Source organism: Xenopus laevis, chromosome 3S, assembly GCF_017654675.1.
Source record: "Xenopus laevis strain J_2021 chromosome 3S, Xenopus_laevis_v10.1, whole genome shotgun sequence".
In the NCBI taxonomy this organism is placed as follows: Eukaryota; Metazoa; Chordata; class Amphibia; order Anura; family Pipidae; genus Xenopus; species Xenopus laevis.
This window is the reverse complement of record NC_054376.1, coordinates 2359348-2386027: the sequence shown is the minus strand read 5'-3', so window position 1 is coordinate 2386027 and position 26680 is coordinate 2359348. Positions and strand designations below refer to the sequence as shown.

The 26680-nt window shown below is 41.3% G+C and overlaps 1 protein-coding gene across 2 annotated transcripts in view; it reads left to right on the top strand.

The window, feature by feature from the left end:
* The first annotated feature begins 2435 nt into the window (after positions 1 to 2435).
* mpped1.S (metallophosphoesterase domain containing 1 S homeolog) overlaps positions 2436 to 26680 on the top strand; it is a 39976-nt gene continuing 15731 nt past the window's right edge. The window contains exons 1-2 of one of the 2 annotated variants that reach the window (XM_041587857.1): positions 2436 to 2891; positions 17361 to 17620. In XM_041587857.1, the coding sequence (XP_041443791.1) occupies positions 17445 to 17620 (176 nt within the window). In that variant the 5' untranslated portion in view covers positions 2436 to 2891; positions 17361 to 17444. Of the gene's footprint in view, positions 2892 to 14581; positions 14714 to 17360; positions 17621 to 26680 lie in introns of those variants that run through there. The other variant, XM_041587858.1, reaches the window with a different exon arrangement.

The window sequence follows — 26680 nt, the reverse complement described above, 5'->3', positions numbered from 1 at the left end:
GCCCCATGTCAGATTTCAAAATTGAATATAAAAAAATCTGTTTGCTCTTTTGAGAAATGGATTTCAGTGCAGAATTCTGCTGGAGCAGCACTATTAACCGATTCATTTTGAAAAATTAATTAGTATCCCTTTAATCTTTCACATAATACTACGTATGGCCTAGGATATGTCTTGCTCTGCAATTAGCGATGCACAGAATCCACTACTTTTGATTTGCCCAGAGCCCCCGAATCCTTCGCGAAAGATTAGGCCGAATTTGACCAGAGGGAAGGGGAAAACATTTTTTTTTCTTCCTTGTTTTATGACAAAAAGTCACGTGATTTCCCTCCCCGGCCTTAATTTGCATATGCAATTTACGATTCTGTTAGGCCAGGCAGAAGGATTCGTCCGAATCCGAATCCTGCTGAAAAAAAGCCGAATTCCGAAGCAAATCCTGTATTCGGTGCATCCCTATCTGCAATCCTGCTGTCTCTTAGTTTTAGAATTAGTTCTGTATAGTTTTGACTTGCTTGCTGTTATTTTCCAAAAACAAAGTGTGCTTAGTTCTCTCTCTCTCTCTCTCTCTCTCCATCATCTTTACATGTCAACATCTTTGCCAATAGTGAAAGTTAAAAATCATACCTCTAAACTGGTGACTTGATGCTGTCCGTTCTTCCCTCATAACCCGAGTGCAGCCAACAAGCTTTGTGCATGAATATGTCCCAGCTCAACACTCTAGTTTAAAATATTTTATTTGATTTTCATATTAACAGCTCCACACTCTGCAGAAAACAAAAAACATGTGTCAGGTATGAGAGGATTGGCAATCATTTATGTGTTAGTTAAATGCAGAAAGTAGGGTCACTTTATAATAAGATTTATAAAGACCATTAGGTCCATTTTTAGCTTTCCTCCTGCTTCCAGCCTGCCCAAAGAACTCCAGAGGTTTCATTATTTGAATATAATACGTCCCAGAAACATGCAATGTCAGATAATCACACGTAATCCTAGTTACACAGTTTGAAAGAACATGATTTGAGCTTTATAAATAAACAGTAATATGCTGAGAGCTTTGGTGGCCCGCTTCTGAAGTGTTCCCCAGTTGCTTCTGCACCATTTTGTTCTAAATCATGTCTCACTTTGTTACCCTGCCACAATGAGAGCATAATGAGGCTTTATAAATGAAAGTTAATAATAATATTAACTCCTGCTGTGCAGCTGGGTTTGGAGCGCAATGCAGACCCCTGCTGAAGGGAAGATAGAGAAGAAGAAGGCAGACACGTGTCCTGGATATTGCAGCCTCTGTGGGAGAATTTGGCTGGTATCCAGGGAAGAGAGATGTTGGGGGAACTAGAGAATTTCTCATGCACAGTCCAAAGCTTCAAGCTCTGTTTTTCATCTTAATAATAATATGCCATTGCCATTTTTTTTTAAATGATCTTAATATTTTCTCTATCACCCAACTGAACTATTATTTCAGCAATCAGATCTCCCAAAAACAGGGCATTTTTGTGCAATGCGCATGGTTAACAACCAACACAGATTTATTGCTGTCGTTTGCGATGCAAAAAAAATAATAATTTCCTTTTAATGGGATCTTAAATTATGTTCCTTAGCATATCTGGCTTAGATAAAATAAAACATTTTTACTTATTTTTCTTAAACTTTTGTGATTAATCTAGGGATGCACCGAATCCAGGATTCGGTTCGGGATAGGACCAGGATTCGGCCTTTTTCAGCAGGATTAGGCCGAATCCTCCTGCCTGGCCGAACCAAATCCGAATCCTAATTTGCATATTCAAATTAAGGGCGGGAAGGGAAATCGCGTGAATTTTTGCACAAAACAAGGAAGTAAAAATATGTTTTCCCATTCCCACCCATAATTTGCATATGCAAATAAGGATTCGGATTCGGTTCTCGAGAATCGGGGGTTCAGCCGAATCCAAAATAGTGGATTCGGTGCATCCCTAAATGAATCCATTTCTAGTGGGTTTTACCTGTAGAGATGCAATGAAATGACAGAGACATTATCATTGCGATAGATATTAATGGTTGTAATAAGGGGGGGAAGGAAGTAATTTCTTGCACCTGTTGCTATTGCTCAGCTTCAATGGTTTGTCCATATGTATGCAAGGTAAAAAATCAGTCATTGCAGGCAGGTAACACTGATGGCACTCAATATAGCAGCAGGGAACACAGATTAGGATGCAAGGACTTTATACTGTAGATATCTCTCCCTGAAAATGAAAGAAGTAGTTTCACAAGAGCTTGCCATCTTTGCACTACAGCTTCCTGTGAATGGTGAGCTGCACCGGTTCAGGCAGCGGTGTAACTAGATGTTTCTGGGCCCCACGGCAAATTAATTTGAGGGCCCCCAACATATCCAGTGTTTGTCCTGTTTTACCAATATATGTTGAAATTGCTCATCATGGGGCCCAATGTACCTCCTGGGCCCCCCTGCAGCCACAGGGTCTGCTTCCTCTGTAGTTACACCCCTGGGTGTCCTGCTCCTGATAGAGGGCCCGGCTGCAGAGGTAACCATTCTCCATTGAAAGAGTTAATCCGCTGCATATTAACTAAAGGCATCTTCTGAGCACTGTATTTTAACCACATCTTGCATTCTTTTATTGTCCATCCATCATGAATACAATCCCCAGCTGACTGCAGTTCCATATGGGAAGCCTTGTATAATATTTAGAGGGGAGCGCCCCCAACTCTTGTCAATCATTTCACGCACAAACACCCCCCCCCCATCCACACTCTCACACAGTGAAATCCGGCGGCTCTGCTGTAGAACAGTGTATTCCGGAGCATGAACATGAGATTAAAGAAGAGCCGAGGCTTCTGTGTCTGACGGCTGACTCTCTGGGTTTCCTTCTTCTGGTCAGGACACCATCCATCATTATTTAAAGGTCAGTGCATGGGGGGGGGGTGACGTGTTGTTCCTTTTCACTGTGCCCCTTGTTTTATTGTGAATGAGACTGCACTTTGGGAGGGGGGGGATCATCGAGATGTGCATGGAGATAGAGAGGACCTTATTATTCCATTCCATGGCAGCTCATTGTGTGTGTGTGTATATATATATATATATATATATATATATATATATATATATATATATTAATTTAGCAATCAATTCCCTGAGCTCTGGGCTTCTAGTGAGGCAACGATGAATCCCAGTGGCTGTAGAGGATACGCAGAGATGAGAAGCTCTGTCTCTTGGCTAAACCAATGAGCCTGAAGCTTCAGAAATCGATTAGCCCCAAAAACTTTCTCTAATGGAACCAACTTTTTCCTTTCTTTAATTTTAAGTGTAAAGTAGCCACAAAATCAATTCTTTCACGCTTAGCCAGAACACCAAGTCATGGGCAAGCAAGTGAAATTACATTGAGCCCCTGCAAAGACATGGCTAAGAAATGAATCCAATGTGTTTAAGATTCATATGCATTCAGTTTGTGTGTCAGTGTTTGGTATATGCTGCGTGCATGTAAGTAAACCTTTGTGTGTGTGTATAAAGGAATATGTATGTGTATAGATGGAAGAAATGTACCTACCGTATATACTCGAGTATAAGCCAAGTTTTTCAGCCCCCAAAATATGCTGAAAAACTCTACCTCGGCTTATACTCGGGTCAAGCGCAAAAACGATCGCCGACGTCTAAGAATAGTCGCCAGCGTCCAAGAATAGTCTCCAAGAATATTCGCCGGCGTCCAAGAATGGTCGCCGGCATCCAAAAACGACACGCCGGCACCTCCAATGGGAGCAGAAACCCTCAATTTTTTGCTTGAAACTTACCAGAAGCTGCTGCATTTCTCACCCTAGGCTTATACTTGAGTCAATAAGCTTTCCCAGTTTTTGGAGGTAAAATTAGGTACCTCGGCTTATACTCGGGACGGCTTATACTCGAGTATACGGTAATGTGATGTAGAAAAATCTTTATATACTATTGGGAATCCGTGTGTATGTGCGTGAACAAAGGTTTGGGCATTTACTCCATTTGCTCCAATACATCTCTGCATAACTCTCAAAGCTTTTGTGGCATTTGATTCGGGTGCTCTTTATTGTTGTGCAAAAGCGAATGCAGCAAACTACAAAGGCCTAGTATAATACCCTATGCCGGATGCTTCTTCCTTCTGCCGTTCAATCAGTGTTCAGTAGAGGAATGGAGCAGCTTCCGTGAGCCAATCACAGAGCTTTTAATCGAGTCCCCCAGGTAGAAGTATCATGTCACGACATTTATAGGATATTCATACAAGCAAACACTGCAAAATAGTGGAAGTATAAAGTGAACACAACAGTTCTTGTCTCCATGTTTCTCATGGTGGAAAAAAGGAGAAAAATGAAAGCTGCTCAGTGGAGCTCCCTATAGTATGGGGTGATACTAATGTCGGTGCTAAGTTGTGATACACGTTTGTGGGTTACAGATATGTGTCCAGAACTAGGTAAAAACTTTTAGAAAAATAGGTTATTAGACCAAATGAGTCATTAGCTCATCAGCCCAATATACTTCAGCAGGACCCTCTACTCTATGGGAGCCGAGTTCTTAACTTTCACAGCTTATTGTACCTTCTTGACGAGATAGCCAGGGGACAAAGTTTATTGGATGGAAGTGATTCTACCCCTCCCCAAGTTGTACATAAAGCTCCTTTCTCAGAAAAACAACTGCAATTACTGCCCCGCTGTTCATTTGCACAGCAAGTACCTTCCCCAGAGAAGCTAAAATGTGCATCTCCAGCCCATTGGCATCTGTACAAACATAACAAAGGCTGGAAACCCACAGCACTATATACAGTGGAGGCAAGCAGTGTCGGATTTGGGGGTCTGGGCCCACCAGGACTGCCACATCAGGGGCCCCGACTCCTCATCGCCAACCTCAGGGTCCCCCTGACCGGTGCATCCATGCTTTTTTCATCAGTCGGGGAGAGAATGACAAGTACAAAGTGTCAGGCCGGTGGGAGCCAATCTGGGCTGGTGGGTCCCACCAGGCAGGTCCGGACTGAGAATTAAAATAGGCCCTGACATTTTAGGTACACAGAGGCCCACCCAGCCCACACAGAGACCCAAACAGCCGCCACCAGCTCACTAGATACTGACTTTCTATGGCACATTATAGCAGCCCCTCTGGCATTTGCCAGAACCCACAGATTGCCAGTCTGGGCTTGCCACCGGGTATTCTCCCAGCATCCCATTAGCCCAGTCCGACCCTGGAAGCAAGTGACTTTTTTTCTAACCCCTCAAACATCTGTAGAGAAATTTTCTGCTGTATTCACATCATTACATCACAAATAAGTATAGTAATTGAGGCTTCTTATCACCCTTTTAGCAGTAATGATTACAGGGCAAACTGTATAAATTAGGGTCAGACTGGCCCACCGGGATACTGAGAAAAAAAATCCTGCTGGACCCCAAAACCGCCAGCCCCACTTTCCGCCGGGCCCCAACTCCCCTGCTAGGCCCTGCTGAACACCACCACTGTTCCCTTCCGCTGGACCCTGACAAACACCACCCCCACCGCCAAACATCTTTAATGCTTTAAATCCATCTTCTCAACTGATCTTACTGGCACGTCTGGGGTTAATGGAGTGCTCATCCATTTATGCAGTGATTGCACTGGTATGTCTGGAGTTTATATGCTCATTGTGATTTTACTGGCATGTCTGGAGTTATTGGGGTGCTCATTAACACAGATGCTAAACTGTACCAGTGAGGTTGCCCACGGCAACTATCAGACTTTAGCTTCTATTTTCTAATATTTAGGAAAAAATTAAGATTTTGTTCTGATCTATTGGTAACTGCCCAAGTTTTTGCACCAACTAAAACTGAATGGGGTACTGAGGTTCATTACCAAGTAGTGGGCATCTAATATACTAGCTAAAACGCAGCCAATCAACGTGAGCCTAAAGCTGGCCATAGACGAGCAGATTTTACCCTTATATCCGACGAACGATCATATGTTGCAATCGTTCCGACCCACCACTAACCATTCAGATTAAATAAAGTAGTAAAAGAACAAATCAGACGTGTTCTGCCGTGAAAGCAATTGTATGAAAGTTATGTCTGACAAATAGAAGTGACAGTCACCCATTGATATGGTCAGATAGGCAATACATGCTGAGATATTATCATTAGCCAAAATAAATCTTTTAACCTGTCACATTGACTAAACTACCGATCGCCATGGTATACGTGGTCTGAAAATTGTACAAATTTTCGCTTCGTACGACTTTATCTTTGCGTCTATGGCCAGCGTCAGGCCCGGACTGGCAATCTGTGGGGCTGCTGTATAGTTCCATAGAAAGTTTGGCTGTTTGGGCCTCTGTGTACTTGGAATGACAGGGCCTACAAAAACCTTTGACCAGGGGCCCACCAATTAATCTTAGACAAGGGCCCCACTCTCAGTATTATAATTATTCTTTCTCTCCTCAATCAAGCTCTATTCTCCTTGTCTCTTCTTTACAGACTATATAATCTATTATTCCATCTATTTAGCCTCTTTGTTCTCATAAAAATAGCGAATGACCATGAAATAGGCCAAATGTTTAGCAGCCTGAGGGCCTGGGCCCACCGAGACTTTTCCTGGTTTCCCGGTGGGCCAGTCCGAAACTGGCCACCACCACTGATTGACCCCATTGGTTGAAATCATGGTAATGTAGCTAGCTCTTACATGGAAGTGACTATATCATATAGGGCCACACATATAGTTTGAGACTATAGCAGAAAGTTTGGTGGTGGTGTGGGTCCGGCCAGAATTTGTCAGTCACTTGCTATTTATTGTCTATACCCACTTCCAGTCCATGGCTCACACGCTACACAGGACTGTTCATCAGCTGGCTTCTGCTAGATTGTTTCAATAGTCACATCTAGCAATGCAGAAATAAAACATGGGACAGACAGACAATGCCGGACAATAGCAATGACATGTACACAACTATAAACGCGGCAAGAATGAAGAATAAAAGGACACAGGGAATTGAACACAACACTGTAATTCTACAAACAAAGATTCACATTTACACTAATTACAGCTTTAAAAATATTTTTTTTGATCAGTTTATTTAATATACATCAATTATTATCCTTAATATTAGAAAACATTATTACAGGTATGGGACCTCTTATCCAAAATGCTTGGGATCTGAGGTATTCTGGATAACGGATCTTTCCATAATTTGGACCTTCATACCTTAAGTCTACTAGAAAATCATATAAACATGAAATAAAGCCAATAGGCTGGTTTTGCTTCCAATAAGGATTAATTATATCTTAGTTGGGATCAAGTACAAGCGACTGTTTTATTATTACAGGTATAGGACCTATTATTCAGAATGGTCAGGACCTGGGGTTTCCCGGATAACGGATCTTTCCGTAATTTGGATCTTCATACCTTAAGTCTACTAGAAAATCATGTAAACATAAAATAAAACAAATAGGCTGGTTATGCTTCCAATAAGGATTAATTATATCTTAGTTGGGATCAAGTACAAGCTACTGTTTTATTATTACACAGAAAAAGGAAATATTTTTAAGCTTTGGACTATTTGGATAAAATGGAGTCTCTTGAAGACAGCCTTTCCATAATTCTGAGCTTTCTGGATAATGAGTTTCCGGATAACGGATACCATACCTGTATTAGCATTATTATTACATACTGTCCATATAGATTGTGAGATATACAGTATATATATTTTAAGTGTCCTTTTTATACTACAGACAAAAGAAATATTGATCCTCCAGCTTTTCTTGGACAATTGAGACTCTGCCTTTGAGGCTGGCATATTTAGGATTTACCAAGGACAAGAGAAGGTCACTACATAATCACCTATTATATCAAGACCACAAATAACTGACCTACTTTAAAACAATGACACTTGTCTCATTTCGATTTTTCACGGTACGAAAGCGCCCCAAGAGCCCCGTTATAAGATAGCGCCATTCTAGATCTAGTGAGGAAGTCATGGGTAAGAAAAAGCAATATGGCAGCCCCTGTCCTGTCCTACGCAACGGGCACTGTCCTCATCTTCATGATGTGATTGTAGAATCTACATGTCAGATCCTAGGAGGTCCAATCTGACCCCAGCATATGCTGTCCGCGAATGAATATGCATTTGATTCGCATTATAAGATAAACAAAATCCCCCAAATGATGTTGTTTTCAATAGGATTAGGTATCTTCCCTGGACTTCCCCATTACTGTGCCTTGAACAATTAATAAATTCCCACAAGCAGAAGGTCGTGCGCAAAAAATCCTCATTATCGGAAAAAGAAAATGCCTTTCCTAGGTTTGCACGGAAAAAAAAAAAAACCCTTCAGTTCTATTTCTGGAACTAGAATACATCTGTGTTACAATGTGTCCTTTCAAGAGCAACATGTAATTTATAATTCGTTAACACATTGTTCTGTCGTAATGGCCCTTCTGCGCTGAAGTGTTTGATTAACAGAATCAACACACTGACAATAAGTCATGATTAGAACATGTGCAGATATGCCAACAGCTGTAACATACACTATTCACACACTCTCCTCATACTATAATCCACTACTCCCAGCAGTCCTTGTGTCACATACTAAGGAGAATTACTTTTACTGCAGGACCTCGCTCTACTTCAGAGAAAGGTCTGTGTACTTAAAGGGATACTGTCATAGGAAAATAGGTTTTACTCAAAACACATCAGTTAATAGTGCTGCTCCAGCAGAATTCTGCACTGAAATCCATTTCTCAAAAGAGCAAAAAGATTTCTTTATATTTAATTTTGAAATCTGACATTGGGCTAGACATATTGTCAGTTTCCCAGCTGCCTCCAGTCATGTGACTTGTGCTCTGATAAACTTCAGTTAGTCTTTACTGCTGTACTGTAAGTTGGAGTGATATCACCCCCGCCCCAGCAGCCAAACAAAAGATCAATGGGAAGGTAACCAGATAACAGCTCCCTAACACAATATAACAGCTGCCTGGTAGATCTAAGAACAGCACTCAATAGTAAAATCCAGGTCCCAGTTACATTGAGTAGGAAAAACAACAGCCTGCCAGAAAGCAGTTCCATCCTAAAGTGCTGGCTCTTTCAGAAAGCACATGCTGCCAGACCCAAAGCACCATTGAAAAAAGGGTTGCCATCTGTCCGGTTTTGACCCAGTATTTTGAAGGGCTGCCAGGGTCTATACTTCCAGTCTGGTTTTCCAAATATGGAAAACCGGGCAGGATTCCCTTGATTGACACGGCGATCGGCCAATCGCTGATTGCTGCGTCATAGCCCACCCACTGACGTCCCGGGTCCGCCCACTGATGTTACATACACACCCACTGATGTCACAGACCCGCCTCCCGCCCGGTCTCAGCCAGACATAAAGGTGGCAACCCTAATTGAAAAGAGTTTCTTTCTTGTTTTGTAGAATTTTTCTACCAGTTAGCAACCATCTGTTTATGCATTGGTGGGCAAGTGCAAGTTGGTAGTGTCCATAAAAAGTAATATGCACCAGTTTGTGGATATGTTCAGATGTATTTAAAAGAACCTACCCACTTTCTATATTTTATTTAAGTGAGGCCTTACGTAGAAACCCCTCAGCTCTTAAGCTAGACATAGACGTGCAGCTTTTACCCTTATATCCGACGAATGATCAGACATCCCAATCTTCTGACCTGCCACTTACCATTCACATTAAATAAAGTAGTAAAAGAACGAATCAGACGATGTTGTGTCTGTGACAGCATTTGTACCAAATTTACATCCCACAAATTCTAGTGAATGCAATACATGCAGAGAAATTAGCCAACAGAAATCTTTTAACCTGTCCCGTCGACTAAACTACTGACGAACAATGTCCAGACGATCCAAACGCGGTCTGAAAATCGTACGAAACTCCGATTCTTGCGACTTTATATTTGTGTCTATGGCCGGCTTAACATGGGAAATTTGGGTGCAGAGCACAGCATTGAAGGGAGCAAGGCAGCCCTGTATTTTAGTGACGTGCTTTTAGACCCAAAATTCGCGGGACCTTGGTTTCATTCACAGGACAGGTTTGGGTTCAAATTTGGTGACCGTTGCCGGGTCCAGGTGAGACTGGGGAAGTACTCTTCTGCTCCAGAAGGTTCCCAGTATTGAAATCGGAGGCATTTGCAGCAGTAGCATAGATAGCAGGAAAAAAGGGGTTCAGGTCCTACAACATTAATATTATTTTATTATAATATTATTTAATATTATAATTATTCAATATTATTTTATTTATAATATTTGTCGTGCCACATCGTGCGCCAAAATTTGCCGTCCATACAGTTCAATGTATTTCTTTAAATTCGCCCATCACTAGTCTCACAAGTGGAAAATGCTGATATGAACAATTAGCAACATTTTTTTGAGTTTGGATTTGGTTTGGCCAAGCTCTTGGATACGACTGAAAATGTACAATGTTTTACAATAAAAAATGTTCTTGTTTGAATTTAATAATGCTGTTAAACAGGTTTTCGGAACCACGCACACACCAATTCATTTTAGACAGTGGTCCATCAATGTAAAGATACTGCGCTAAAAATATCAGTCCAGGGATTGTGGGGTTAATGATTCCATTGCATTCAGGGCTACCTGCCTGCTTCGCCAGAATTGTCTTTTTCTTTGAGAGTGACACTAAAATAGGATCACTGATTCCTCTTTACACAAATGCAGCTTTTTTTTAAAAATAGCTTTTACAAACTGGTTCACTTGGATGAAAGCTGAAAATCTAACAGAGCGAAACGCCTAGGGAAATGTGCAGGTAATTCTTGCGGAATTCTCATACTTTCCTTTTAACGCTATATATATTTTATATATATTTCTCTTCTCTAAGGAAATTACATTTTGTTCCGCAACAGATCCGGGCCCTGATCCGCTCCCACAAAGATTTTGGGGCCCCCACTGTAAGTCATAATTGGTAGCCCACTCCATTCAAGCTCACTTGGTGCAGAGGAGATAGGAAAAAAGAATGCACAACAGCACTGGGTTTGCTGAATGGTAGTTATGCCTCTTCATTAACTGAACTGCAGCATAGAGTCGATTCTCAACCAGCACTGAAAGGGTCTCTGATTAACTGGGGGTACCCTGCGTGGATTGGGGACATGGTCTAAACTAAAATATAGGGTGCTATGCATCTGGGTATCCTGAGAAATGGATTAAAGGGACAGTCTCTATGCAGACAATGCAGTCAGGGCTGTCTCGACAAAATAGCAATGACATTTTTGGCAATCCCTTTAGTCATAACGAGACAGATATTCCCATGATGATTACTAGATAAAGTGGCCAATGAGCACATAAACCTCAGATATGCCTGTATGGTCATTACAGACAATGGAATATAAGCACTTTGTTACCCACAGATATTACAGAGATATCCCTGCAGCAAATGAATAGATCGAAAGCACCTCACAAATAGAAAACCACCAACTAATGGCCCTAATTCGTCTTGCGCTCAAACGTCTGCCTGGTTGCTAGGGTAAACTGGACCGTAGCAACCATACAGCGGCTGAACATAAACTTAAACAATTTTAAATAAATAACAAAGGAAGGCCAATTGCAATGTGTCTGAAAATAATAGGGATGCACCGAATCCACTATTTGGGATTCAGCCCAATCTTGAAATCCTTGGTGAAACTGTCGGCCGAATATCGAACCGAATCCTAATTTGCATATGCAGGAAAGGAGAACATGGAAAAAAATCTTCTTATGTGATGTAAAAAGTAAACATTTCAGTGTCTGCTTCTGGATTACTGAGCTGCCAGACTCAAACACCAAGGTAACATTTAACATTCAGTTTTGGAAAAACATAAAAGATAAAATATAGAAATATGAAAAGTAGATTTTGGGAGGTGAACAACCCCTTTAAGGGGTAATGTGCATTTACCTTTAAAGTAACTTTTAGGGGGCATATTTATCAAGGGTCGAATTTCGATTTGAAAAAACTTCGAAATTCGAAATCAAAAAGACCAACGGAAATTAAGTCGAAGGTTTTTTTGGTCGAAAAGATCCGTTTTCGTATTGTAAGAATCGAAGAAATAGCTCATTCGATCAAATTTGATTTTCCCCAAAAAAACTTTGATTTTTCAAAGTCCACCAATTGACTCCAAATAGGTTGTAGGAGGTCCCCCATAGGCTAAAACAGCAATTCGGCAGGTTTTACATGGCGAATGATGAAAGAGACAGTACTTGATAAATTTCGATATTCACATTTTTAACAAGTTCGAATTGAATTTGGACTATTCCCTAGTCGAAGTACACAAAAAATAGCTCGAAATTCGAATTTTTTTTATTCGAAAATTCAACTTGTCCTTTGATAAATCTGTCCCTTAGTATGATGCAAACAGTGATATTCGGCCGAATCCTTGTGCCTGCCCAAACTGAATCTGAATCCTAATTTGCATATGTAAATTAGGGACGGGTAGGGAAAAATCACGTGATTTTTCGTCACAAAAGAATAATTTTTTCAAAGTTTTCCTTTCCTGACCCTAATTTGCATATGCAAATATGCAAATTAGGATTCAGATTCGGTTTGGTCAGGCACAAGGTTTCGGCCAAATCCGAATCCTGCTGAAAAAGGCCGAATCCTGAACTAAATCCGGGATTTGGTGCATCCCTAGAAAATATACTAAAAGTAACTTTAAAGGTAAATGCACATTGCCCCTTAAAAGGGGTTGTTCACTAGTGATGTGCGGGTTGAGAATTCACGCATCCGACCCGGCCCGCTGCTCCCCTTTATTTATAGACCCGCCCCGCAGTGACGTCACAGAAGGGATGGGGCAGACGGAAGTCTATAAATTCTGGCGCCGGAAGCCGGCAGTGCTAGATCGCGGGTGGGGGGAGCAGGAGAAGAGCTCGACCCACACCCGCCCGCGACCCGCGCATTTTGTCCAGTTGTCGGCCCGAACCCGCCCGACCCGCGGGCCTCGGGTCGGCCTGCACATCACTATTGTTCACCTTTCAAAATCTATTTTTCATACTTCTATATTTTATCTTTTATGTTTTTCCAAAACTGAATGTTAAATGTTCCCAGTGGTGTAACTACGGGGGGAGCAGGGGGTGCAATTGGGCCAGGGCCCGAACCCCCACAGGGCCCCCCGGCAGTCACGCAACCACTGCAGCGGTTGCAGTGCCCGCACCAGGGCCTGCCCCCACCTAGTTCCGTCTCTGAATGTTCCTGTCCTTGGTGTTTGAGTCAGTAGCACCTATAGGGGAATATTTGTATCCAGGGCCGGAACTAGGGGTAGGCAGAAGAGGCAGCTGCCTAGGGCGCGACCAAAGGGGGGGGCGCTGGGCAGCTACTTCTTCTGCCTACACCTAGACCGGGTCCACCTGGAACTCTGCTTGCACTATTCCACTCGCTTGAGTGGCGTTACGATGCATGAACTTGTGGCTTACTGCGCATATGCGCTGGATCGGCTTTACTGAGCAAGTGTGCGGGAACTGCGTTACTGAACATGCACTCGTGACGGGAAATGAGGGGGAAGAGATGGCTGCCTAGGGCGCCCGGCCTGCCTCTGTTTATATCAATTCTAACTGCCGCCTTCATTGAAACTCAGGGATTCTGCTCAGCAGGGACAAAGATAAGAAATGGATCAACTAATGGATCCATTTAGGGCAGAGACGCATGATCCGATTCCGGGAGATTAGTCGCCCAGCGACAAATCTCGTCTTCTTCTGGGATGACTAATCCCCCCAAACTGCCTTCCCGCCGGCTAGAATATAAATCGCCGGTGAGACGTCACTCGGAGTGCTTCATTTTCCGAAGTCGCCTGAAGTTGCGTCACGGGGAAACTTCGGACGACTTCGGAAAACGAAGTGATCCAAGTGCCAAGGAAAGGGAAGGCAGTTTGTGGGAGATTATTCGCCCCCGAAGAAGAGGACATTTGTCACTGGGCGACTAATCTCCCCAAATCTGACCGTGTGTCTCTGCCCTTACAACAGTTAGGGTCTGCCTTAGAAGGGAGTCGGCGACCCCATTCCAGAAACGTCAATATTAGAAAAATAAATTTGCTGTGGGGCCCAGTAATATCTAATTACGCCACTGGTTATGGGGGTGCAGAGGAAGCAGAGGCCACGGTCCAGGCCCCCCACAGGCTCTGCTTCCTTCCAACCAAACCATAATATAATAATATAGGCCATTTTCTGGAAGTTTTATGGGGGGGGTGGAAGTTTTATTGGGGGGGAGCCCTAAAACTCATTTATTTTCATTGGGCCCCAGAAACATTTAGTTACACCACTAGTTACACATATACATTTATTTAAAATAAACGAATGATTCAATTTTTTATTGCAATGGAAACTCTAGGCCTTTGGTTTCTCCCACAAGGCGAATCACCTCAGGCAAAGAAAGGTCCAGTTGTTACAGTGTGTCAGTTAAACAAAAAGAAAAACACCTGAGAGGAATTTTTACCTCACAAAAGTAGCGTCACAGTTAGAGGAGGAGCTCCACACAGCGTCGACAGGCAGATTCGCCTCAGGAACCTTGAGGGGCGGGGCCTACTGTCTGAGAGACTGGGCGGAGGCGGCTGAAGGGAGGAGTTTCTCATTGGTCTAAAATGTAGCGTCAGGACAACTTCCCGAGCCTGGAGGTGAGAAGTGGGTGGGTAGAGGGAGTTGATTGGTCGGAAAGCTGGCTCTGGAGATAAGGAGGAGGAGTAATAGGATGGGCGTGGGGCTGTCTGAAGGCCGCCTTCGCTTTTTGCAGCAGAGGGGGAGGAGCCAGGTGTGAGCGGGAACATATAAAGGCTTCTGAGGTACCGCTGAGGTGATTCTGCTGTCAAAGGCGGTTGCTCATATTTGAAGGGCTCTTTCACCTTCGAGTTCATTTTTAGTATCTTAGAAAATGGCCAATTCTGAGCAGTTTTTCAATTGGTCTTCATTATTTATATATATATATATATATATATATATATTATATATATATATATATATATATATATTAATACTTTGCCTTCTTCTTCTGACCTTTTCCAGCTTTCAAATGGCGGTCACTGACCCCATCTTAAAAACAAATGCTCTGTAAGGCTACAGATGGCCATTTTATTGTTACTTTTTATTACTTCTTGTTCTATTCAGGCCTCTCCTATTCATATTCTAGTCTCTTATTCATATCAGTGCTTGGTTGCTAGGGGAATTTGGACCCTAGCAACCAGACGGCTGAAACTGCAAACTGGAGAGCTGCTGAACAAAATCACAAGGAATAAAAAAATGAAAAGCCAACTGCAAATTGTCTCAGAATATCTCTTTCTACGTCATCCTAAAAACTCATTTAAAGGTGAACAACCCCTTTAATCAAGTGGAGTTCTGAGGTGGCATTTAGGCTCTGACTGCCAGAGACTGAAGCCCGAAGCGCTGCTGCAGTAAAAAGAAAATTGCAGGTGACACGGATTTCGTGTGCATTGTGGGTCACCCTCAAGCCCCCCTGCAGTCATTATTATATAGGCACAGGCCTAGGTAGTAGTAGGTACCTACCTCAGATACAGACAGGCACATTACTAGTAGGGATTCAGAAGATGAAATTAAGTTCTGTATTGCTCTGATAGGCAGCTCAATTCATTAGTGACCCCTTTTGGGCAAATGATCTGTTTTAAAGGAGAATTCAACCCTTTTAACTAAAAAAAAAACCCCTACCCTACGTAGACCCCACTCCCTCCTCCCCCTCAGACTAGCTGCTAGCCCAGGGAAATGCCACTAACTTTTTACTTACCCCTCGGTGCAGATTCAGGAATCGCAGTTCACGGCAGCCATCTTCCGGGTCTTCGTGTCTTCTTCCAGCACTTCAGCAATTTCCATCTATTTCGGTCACAAACCGGGAAATTGCTCCAACTGCGAATGCACCGCTTCGCTGGTCTCAGTCTCAGATTACCGAAGACCCGGAAGATGGCTGCCGTGAACTGCGATCCCTGAATATGCACCGAGGGGTAAGTAAAAAGCTAGAGACATTTTCCCGGGTAGCAGCTAAGCTGGAGGAACGAGAGATGGTGTCTACGTAGGGTAGGGGAGTATGTTTTTTTTAAGTTAAGAGTTTAATTCTCCCTTAAAGGAGAAGGAAAGGCTAAAAGTAAGTAAGCTTTGTCAGAAAGGTCTATATATAAATACACCAGTAATCCCCCAAAGTAATTCTGCTGTGAGTCCTCTGTCAAACAGCACATTTCTTTCCTTCTATTGTGTACTCATGGGCTTCTGTATCAGACTTCCTGTTTTCAGCTTAAATCTCCAGGGCTAGGGCTTGAGCATGCTCAGTTTGATCCTCTCCCCCTCCCTCCCAGGACCGATTTTGAGTTGCAGCACTGCATGGTCCCAGTGCCGGCCTTTTCTGTTGTGCACGCCCCCCGCCGCTGCCGGCGCTACATGGTCCTAGCGCCGGCTGCGAGATGCACACTTTCAATCACTGGAGCACTGTGGGGCTTTGAGTCCCCAGTGCTCCTTAGTGATGCAGCTGGGCGGCATGCTGCCCCTAAATGTTTGCTGCCCTAGGCCCGTGCCTTTGTGGCCTCGACACAAATCCGGGCTTGCTCCCTCCTCCCCTCCCTGCTGTAATCTGAGCCCAGAGCTATGAGTGAGCAGAGGGAGACTCAGGCAGGAAGTGATGTCACACCAAGCTAATATGGCAGCTGCTATCCTATACAAACAGAGAGCTTCTAGAGCTGTTTACTCAGGTATGGTAAACCATTCTGCAGAATAAATGCTGTGTTATAGCTTCTCCTTTAAATGTCTATAAAAATTACCCATCATTGAGGACCACACATGTGTCCTTCTTAATTTTTTTTAGTCAAGGCTAAGAGTTTTTTTTTAAATTTCCCTAGTCATTCTTCTGACAAAACGATTCCAGAAATCAAACATTTCCTGTAGCAATAATTATTAACGTCGCTTTAAAATCGGGATTGATGCACTTTAATCGCATCGGCGCTGCGCAGAGTTGTCACATATTCCTCTCAATAAAAACCACAATTAAAAATCCGGTGCTGCTTCTAGTGCCTGTTAGCAATTACGTCTGCTTGGGGAGATAGAGAGAAAAAAAATACCTTCTGTTCTTAAAAAACAAAGCGCTGTCACTTAAACGTTGTCGTTTAGCGATGTTTAACCGCTTGCAGCCTGTCATTGGCGACGTCTACAATTAAATTCCTTTTTATCTTTCAGAGGAACAGACATTAATACAAAAAAAAGCAGGCAGCTAAGTGATGTTTATAGTTATTAACACTGAATATGTTTCTAACAATGCAGGAAATTGTGTGTGTGTGGGGGGGTTATGTGAGGAATCTCAGGCTGTTCCAAAAATTGCCTAGGGAGGGAGGGATAGCAAGTACTTTTATGCCAGAATGGGTTAATAATGATGTGCAATCATTGCTTAAAGATTCAGCGTGAAATAGTTACACTCTCTCTTTTCCATGTGTTTTTTAGGTAATCAGGCGGGGTGTGACGGGGGAACGTATATGATGATACCACCCTATCTCATCGGCGGAGGCAGATAGTAGAGATGTTCCTATGAAAAGCCTCTGGTACAAAAGCATGGCATTCACCCACTCGCACATCATGGCATCCAGACGGCATCCGCAGAGCAGGGTTTTAATTGAAGTGGACGAGTACAGCTGCAACCCCACCCAAGCGTTTACTTTCTACAACATCAACCAAGGGCGATTTCAACCTCCGCACGTGCAAATGTAAGTAGAAGGCGCGCTATGTACTAAACCCCCCCACTCGGCTGAGTGTGACTGTCTCTTTAATGGGATAACAATGTTAATATTGCAAGTATGAATCTGCAAAACATTGCAGCCTTTAACAGAGTAGTTGCAATATTCCGTTATCCGGAAACCCATTATCCAGAGAGCGCCGCATTACAGAAAGGCCATCTCCCATAGGCTCCATTATAATCAAATAATCCAAATTTTTAAAAATGATTTCCCTTTTCTGTGTAATAATAAAACAGTCGCTTGTACTTGATCCCAACTAAGATATAATTTATCCTTATTGGAGGCAAAACCAGCCTATTGGGTTTATTTCATGTTTTTTTATGATTTTCTAGTAAATTTAAGGTATGAAGATGTAAATTACATAAAAAAAATCGTTATCCGGAAAATCCCACGTCCCGAGCACTCTGGATACCAGAATAAAGATTAATAATATCTTAGTTTGGATCGAGTAAAAGGTTCTCTACTTCTGTAGTTGCAATATATAGGTATGTGATCCATTACTCGGAAACCCATTATGCAGAAAGCGATGAATTACGATCTCCCATAGGCTCCATTATAATCAAATAATCCAAATTTTTAAAAATGATTTCCTTTTTCTGTGTAATAATAAAACAGTCGCTTGTACTTGATCCCAACTAAGATATAATTAATCCTTATTGTAGGCCAAACCAGCCTATTGGCTTTATTTCATGTTTTTTCATGATTTTCTAGTAAATTTAAGGTATGAAGATCTAAATTACAGAAAAAAATCGTTACCCAGAAAATGCCAGGTCCCGAGCACTCTGGATACCAGAATAAAGATTAATAATATCTTAGTTTGGATCAAGTAAAAGGTTCTGTACTTCTGTAGTTGCAATATATAGGTATGTGATCCATTACTCGGAAACCCATTATGCAGAAAGCGATGAATTACGATCTCCCATAGGCTCCATTATAATCAAATAATCCAAATTTTTAAAAATGATTTCCTTTTTCTGTTTAATAATAAAACAGTGGCTTGTACTTTATCCCAACTAAGATATAATTAATCCTTATTGTAGGCCAAACCAGCCTATTGGGTTTATTTCATGTTTTTTCATGATTTTCTAGTAAATTTAATGTATGAAGCTCTAGATTACAGAAAAATATCGTTACCCAGAATATCCCAGGTCCCGAGCACCCTGGATACCAGAATAAAGATTAATAATATCTTAGTTTGGATCGAGTAAAAGGTTCTGTACTTCTGTAGTTGCAATATATAGGTATGTGATCCATTACTCGGAAACCCATTATGCAGAAAGCGATGAATTACGATCTCCCATAGGCTCCATTATAATCAAATAATCCAAATTTTTAAAAATGATTTCCTTTTTCTGTTTAATAATAAAACAGTGGCTTGTACTTTATCCCAACTAAGATATAATTAATCCTAATTGGAAGTAGAACCAGCCTATTGGGTTTATTTAATGTTTATATGATTTTCTAGTAAACCTAAGGTATGAAGATCTAAATTATCCCTTATCCGGAATACTGCAGGTCCAGAGCATCCTGGATAACAGGTCCCATACCTGTAGTAATAAAACAGAACCTTGTACTTGATCCAAACTAAGATATAATTAATCCTTATTGGAAGCAAAACCAGATAATTGTGTTTTTTTAATGTTGATATGATTTTCTAGTAGACTTAAGGTATGAAGATCCAAATTACAGAAAAATTATCCGGAAAAACCCCAGGTCATATCAGAATAAAGATGATTTATATCTTAGTTTGGATCAAGTACAATGTTCTGTTTTATTACTACAGCTATGGGACCTGTTATCCAGAATGCTCGGGGCCTGGGGCTTTCCAGCTGATCTTTCTGTAATTTAGATCCTCATACCTTAAGTCTACTAGAAAATCATATAAACATTAAATAAACCCAATAGGTTGGTTTTGCTTCCAATAAGGATTAATTATATCTTAGTTGGAATCACGTACAAGCGACTGTTTTATTATTACAAGTATGGGATCCATTATCAGGAAACCCATTACCCAGAAAATTCTGAATTACGAAAAGGCCATCTCCCATAGACTCCATTTTATCTAAATAATCCAAATTTTTAATTACTATTTCCTTTTTCTCTGTAATAATAAAACAGTGCCTCGTATTTGATCAACGCCCTAAAATAATTAATCCTTAAACCAGCTTATTTAATATTTAGATGATTTTCTAATAGATTTAAGGGATGAAGATCCAAATTACAGAAAGGCCCATTATCTGGAAAGCACCAAGTCGCAAGCATTCTGGATAACATGTCTCATAGCTGTACAGAAAAAAAGGAAATCATTTTTAAAATTTTGGATTATTTGGATAAAATTCCGTAATTTGGAGCTTTCAGGTTTCTGGATAACAGATCCCATACTTGTATATTATATTAAGGAGTTTGGTTCCCTCTGAACCATAACCGCTGTCATATAGTTTCTCTTTAAATAATGTCACCGCTTTTCTAAAACAAAGGATTTCGGCACTTTTACGGGATATTCCTAGCAGCAATGGGAAACGCACAGGCTATTCGGCACTTTATCTGTTTCCTCATTGAGAACATTTTATGGATATTATCAAACACAATAATATTTTATGCCGAATTAATTCTTTTTTTTCTGTCATCCGCATGACGGTTCCTGCTCTCTGGCAAATTTGCAGTAAGGTAGGAGAATCGTAGAGAGACAAATTCATCGCCTGACAACTCGAGACTTATTTTTATGGCCATCCAGCAAAAGAAAAAAAAACATTTTTATTGCATTCCATAAATATCTACAAATAGCCGCAGCTGTAAATCACGATGAAGCGCAATCTGCCGTTTCACTTTTTCTCGGATCTTTTTTTTTATCTTTTAGAGGAAAAAAACAAAAAAAAAAGCAATGGCGTAAATAGACAAGTGCAAAGTAGTCACTTGTTTTTCTGTTCTGTTAAGATTTTTAAATATTGAGGAAACTGAGGGAAATAGTAACTATTATTGTTTTCTTGTATTTCCTGATGATTACTATTAGAGGCTATATAAAACCATGCTGTAGAGTTAATATTTGTGATTTTATAGTTTTAGAATGAAAAAAAATTAATTGTCCGTATGTGATTGGCTAAAAGGAAAGGCTTGTGTAGTGTAGTGTGGGAGCAATAGAAAGTGGAAAGGCTAACGTATGATGATGAAATACACACGATGACCTCATAGCAGGCCGTTCAGTCATTGAATTAAGGTAGCGGAGAGAGAGTATTTGCCCTGGGCCCCCAAACTGAAAATTCTAATGATGATGAAAGGTCATGAACTAGTAACTCAATCTATGAAATGTTTCATTTCTATATTTAGTATTTTTATCCCATTGCGGCCCTCCAGTCATTAAAAGACCTTAAAGGGATCCTGTCATCGAAAAACATGTTTTTTTCAAAACGCATCAGTTAATAGTGCTACTCCAGCAGAATTCTGCACTGAAATCCATTTCTCAAAAGAGCAAACAGATTTTTTTATATTTAATTTTGAAATCTGACATAGGGCTAGACATGTTGTCAATTTCCCAGCTGCCCCCAGTCATGTGACTTGTGCCTGCACTTTAGGAGAGAAATGCTTTCTGGCAGGCTGCTGTTTTTCCTACTCAATGTAACTGAATGTGTCTCAGTGGGACCTGGATTTTACTATTGAGTGTTGTTCTTAGATCTACCAGGCAGCTGTTATCTTGTGTTAGGGAGCTGCTATCTGGTTACCTTCCCATTGTTCTGTTGTTTGACTGCTGGGGGAAAAAAGGGAGGGGGTGAAATCACTCCAACTTGCAGTACAGCAGTAAAGAGTGATTGAAGTTTATCAGAGCATAAGTCACATGACTTGGGGCAGCTGGGAAATTGTCAATATGTCTAGCCCCATGTCAGATTTCAAAATTGAATATAAAAAAAATCTGTTTGCTCTTTTGAGAAATGGATTTCGGTGCAGAATTCTGCTGGAGCAACACTAACTAGTAACTGATTCATTTTGAAAAAAAATTTTTTTCCCATGACAGTATCCATTTAAACCCCCAGCAACCCATACAGCTTTCTGGTCACATATTGGACAACCCTCATTCCAATAATTTAATTTTACAAGGTGGTGCCCTGGCATTCCTTTATTGACACAACTTTTTTTCAAAGGGGCAATTTTTTAGCTGGAATGGCCTTCAGAATGTTGTTCCAACAGCGCCACCTGCTGGTCAGTTTCTGACCAGTCTGACCACCAAGTAGTCAAGGAAGTTGTCAGGAGAAAGAAAGAGGCTGCTCTGATGTTCTTCTGCTTAGGAAAGATGTGAGAAAGGTTTCTGATTGTTTTCCTAAGCAGAAGAACATCAGAGCAGCCTCTTTCTTTCTCCTGACAACTTCCTTGACTACTTGGTGGTCAGACTGGTCAGAAACTGACCAGCAGGTGGCGCTGTTAGAACAAAATTCATTCATATTAACAGCACATGTATCCCTTAATATCTTGGAATAAAAAGAAAATAAATAATGAATGTAAATGACAAAAGTGCTTCAATTTTACATTTACTTATTTTAAAGGTTTACTTATCCTTTAAGGCTAGGCTGCAGTTTGTGAGTGAGTCCTCTGTTGTCGCTCTTCTCTCTCACCCTTATTTTCTTTAACTCAGCAAAAATTCTTCCCACGTGAATCGTGTGGATTGTGACAAATCCCTCAATATATATGAAGATTTCCGAGATATCATTACACTCCTTTCTCTCTCCCAGTCTGCACATTAAGGCCTTTCAATCCTCACTGATGAGATTTACTGTGTAAGCCCTAGGACTCTTTATTCCTTCTTTAAATTCTCTCTAAATTATTTATGTTCTGCAGGAGATTCAGTCACTAAAACTGCACCAAGTGCAACAGAAAGTGGAATTTTCCATTGATTATTAGTCTGTTTTGTAAAAAAGATAATATATCAGATGTATAGAATGAAATATACATCAATCTATTTATCTATCCTTACATCCTCTCTAAAACTATGGCAGCATACATTTCCTCTGTACTAAGCACAATTCAGCAGGAACAGTCCCTAAATTTGCTCATAGTCTGTACAGAGAGATCCCATAAAACTATGGCAGTATAGGTATTCCCTGTACTAAGCACAATTCAGCAGGAACAGTCCCTAAGTTTGCTCATAGTCTGTACAGAGAGATCCCATAAAACTATGGTACATAGGTATTCCCTGTACTAAGCACAATTCAGCAGGAACAGTCCCCTAAGTTTGCTCATAGTATGTACAGAGAGATCCCATAAAACTATGGCACATAGGTATTCCCTGTACTAAGCACAATTCAGCAGGAACAGCCCCTAAATTTGCTCATAGTCTGTACAGAGAGATCCCATAAAACTGACAGCATAGGTATTCCCTGTACTAAGCACAATTCAGCAGGAACAGTCCCTAAGTTTGCTCATAGTCTGTACAGAGAGATCCCATAAAACTATGGCAGCATAGGTATTCCCTGTACTAAGCACAATTCAGCAGGAACAGTCCCTAAGTTTGCTCATAGTCTGTACAGAGAGATCCCATAAAACTATGGCAGCATAGGTATTCCCTGTACTAAGCACAATTCAGCAGGAACAGTCCCCTAAGTTTGCTCATAGTCTGTACAGAGAGATCCCATAAAACTATGGTACATAGGTATTCCATGTACTAAGCACAATTCAGCAGGAACAGTCCCCTAAGTTTGCTCATAGTCTGTACAGAGAGATCCCATAAAACTATGGTACATAGGTATTCCCTGTACTAAGCACAATTCAGCATGAAATGTGTCTGACAGCCTTTTTATCGCTTACTGAATAATTATGGGGCTATTTTTACTGAATAAGTGAGAGTTGAGTTTGATACATGTAAGTTCATAGTAATTGTGTATAAACCTCTTTATCTCTTTATCAAGCATTAATCATTGGATATTTTTTTCTGTTGCTGTTCGTATCAGGCACAATCTAATAATGAACGTCCCACTTTAGCGCTGCTAATTAACGAGCTGCCCATATCTGTAGAGCAGGAGCATAACTAGCAGAGGCCTGGGCAGAGGTTTCTCAGAGCAGTGAGTTAATTAATGATCATATGGTTGGACATTGTTCACAGTTTAACGAGACAAAGCTCAGTGACTTTCCTTACTGATCACCTTTTCAAATGCTCAGCTCACATATTATTCAAATACCCACAGAGACTTTTATTGAATTCTTTCTATGAGAAGAGCAAAAAGGTTAATTGGCACAGACACATTATAATTAACTGCGCCACCGCGCTGAGCCCTCTGATACCACAAATTCACACTAATTAAAACCTAGTCGTCATTGTGCTAATCAGAGTGAATTAACGACAATTATATTATTATCTGGAGTTTCCCTCAAAGAGATCGGGTTGAATTTGAATGAGAGCGGGGCATCAGGAGGGAGCTGAAATGGGGAAAGCCTTTTGGGTGGCCGTGGACCTAGAAGATACGAATGTCAATCAAAGCTCCTCCATTGGGCTTTTGTAATTTGACTTTAATTAATGAGAATAATGCTGCGTCCCTTATATCTCTCCTGTTACCCTCCTGTATACACTCACTTACAATATGAAAACTAGTGATGAGCGAATCTGGCACGTTTCACTACGCCAAAAAATTTGTGAAACAGCCAATTTTCGCAAAATGTATTAAAGTCAATGGGCGTTTTTTCTTATGGCGACTTTATTGTCCTAATGCATAAAAGTCAATGGGCGTTTTTTCTGATGGCGACTTTTTTGTTTTAATGCATTAGGGTCAGTCCAACAATCTCCCTGAACTGCCTTCCCCCTGCCGTCCGCCGGCTAAAATGAAAATCCACTGCGGCAAACGCAGTCAATGGGCGTTTTTTCTTATGGCGACTTTTTTGTCCTAATGCATTAAAGTCAATGGACGTTTTTTCTCATGGCGACTTTTTTGTTCTAATGCATTAAAGTCAATGCGTGTCTTTTCTTATGGTGACTTTTTTGTCCTAATGCATTAAAGTCAATGGGTGTTTTTTCTGATGGCGACTTTTTTGTCCTAATGCATTAGGGTCTGTCCGACAATCTCCCCGAACTGACTTCCCCCTGACCTTCGCCGGCTAAAATGAAAATCGGCTGCGGCAATGCACACGCGGCGCTTTGTTTTAAGAAGTTGCTTGAAGTTGCCTCACGAGGAAACTTCGGGCGACTTCGGAAATGTTTTTCAGTGGAATTTTTCTGGAATCTATGGCTGGAAAATAAATTCGCTCATCACTAATGAACACCAACTTGACTCCCTGCGTATACAGTTTTGGGCATTTGGCCTGTATTGTGATATAAATATAAAATCATGTATATACAGCCTGACTCTGTGGGGTCAGTTTGGGGCCCCCCCACTTTATTCTATTCGAAATTCCTATGATGGCCAACTTGCTCCAGCACACAGTAAAGCTGGCCATAGACGCAAAGATAAAGTCGTAAGAATCGTAAGTTCGTATTTTTTTTCGGATTGTGTGTGGACATTTTCCGTATGATGGCGATCGGTCGTTTTTTTCATTTTTTCGAAAATTTGTACGGTTTGTTTTTTTTTTCATGATTGTTTCGGGGTTTTCCCCACACAGGAAATTTTCGGGAAAATGTGTTGATAAATAAAGGGAGGTCGGAGTAGTTTTCAGAAAATAATGAGATCAATTTGGACTTATGGGCCTCCCCGTTGCAAAGCAAGTTCTGGACAGTGCCCCCTTGGGGTGAGGAATGGATCAAATAAAACAATTAGTAGCAAAGTCATTGCATTGCTTGAGCCATCGTTTTTAGCATTGACTGCCATGTGGATCCCTCTAAAAATAAACACCTTAAACTTCACAACTGTCAGACTACAAAGAGACCAACGGCTCCTCGTTCCATTGCAACTTTTCCATTCCCTTTATTCGCCCGTCACTGGTCCCAGCGGAGCTAATTACTACCAGTGTGTAAACTATTGTCTAAACTGCGTTTGCTGAGCCCCGATAGGTGGTGGGAGGGTGAGCGAATGAGCAAAGCAATTAATCCCAATATCTTAATGCATGTTTGTCATTTATCTATTCTTAAAGGGATACTGTTATGGGGAAAAAATTTTTTTTTAAAAATGAATCAGTTAATAGTGCTGCTCCAGCAGAATTCTGCACTGGAATCCATTTCTCAAAAGAGCAAACAGATTTTTTTATATTCAATTTTGAAATCTGACATGGGGCTAGACATATTGTTTCCCAGCTGCCCCCAGTCATGTGACTTGTGCTCTGATAAACTTCAATCACTCTTTACTGCTGTACTGCAAGTTGGAGTGATATCACCTCCTCCCTTTTCCCCCAGCAGCCAAACAACAGAACAATGGGAAGGTAACCAGATAACAGCTCCCTAAGGGCTCTTACACATGAGCGTTCTGACCTGCGCTCCCCTGCGTTCCGTTTTTTGGCGTTCAGCCGCAGGGGAGCGCAGGAATAGACGCAAGTCATTATTTGAAATGGGGCTGTACTCACTCAGGCGCGTGTAGGCGCCGAACGCAGGAAAAATGCAGCATGTTGCGTCTGAACCTGCGTTCGGCGCCTACACGCGCCTGAGTGAGTACGGCCCCATTTCAAATAATGACTTGCGTCTATTCCTGCGCTCCCCTGCGGCTGAACGCCAAAAAACGGAACGCAGGGGAGCGCAGGTCAGAATGCTCATGTGTAAGAGCCCTTACACAAGATAACAGCTGCCTGGTAGATCTAAGAACAACGCTCAATAGTAAAATCCAGGTCCAACTGAGACACATTCAGTTACATTGAGTAGGAAAAACAGCAGCCTGCCAGAAAGCAGTTCTCTCCTAAAGTGCAGGCACAAGTCACATGACTGGGGGCAGCTGGGAAATTGACAATATGTCTAGCCCCATGTCAGATTTCAAAATTAAATATAAAAAAATCTGTTTGCTCTTTTGAGAAATGGATTTCAGTGCAGAATTCTGCTGGAGTAGCACTATTAACTATTTGAAAAAAACATCTTTTCCAATGACAGGATCCCTTTAACGAGTACAACATATTTTACTTGCATCCTTATTAACAGCC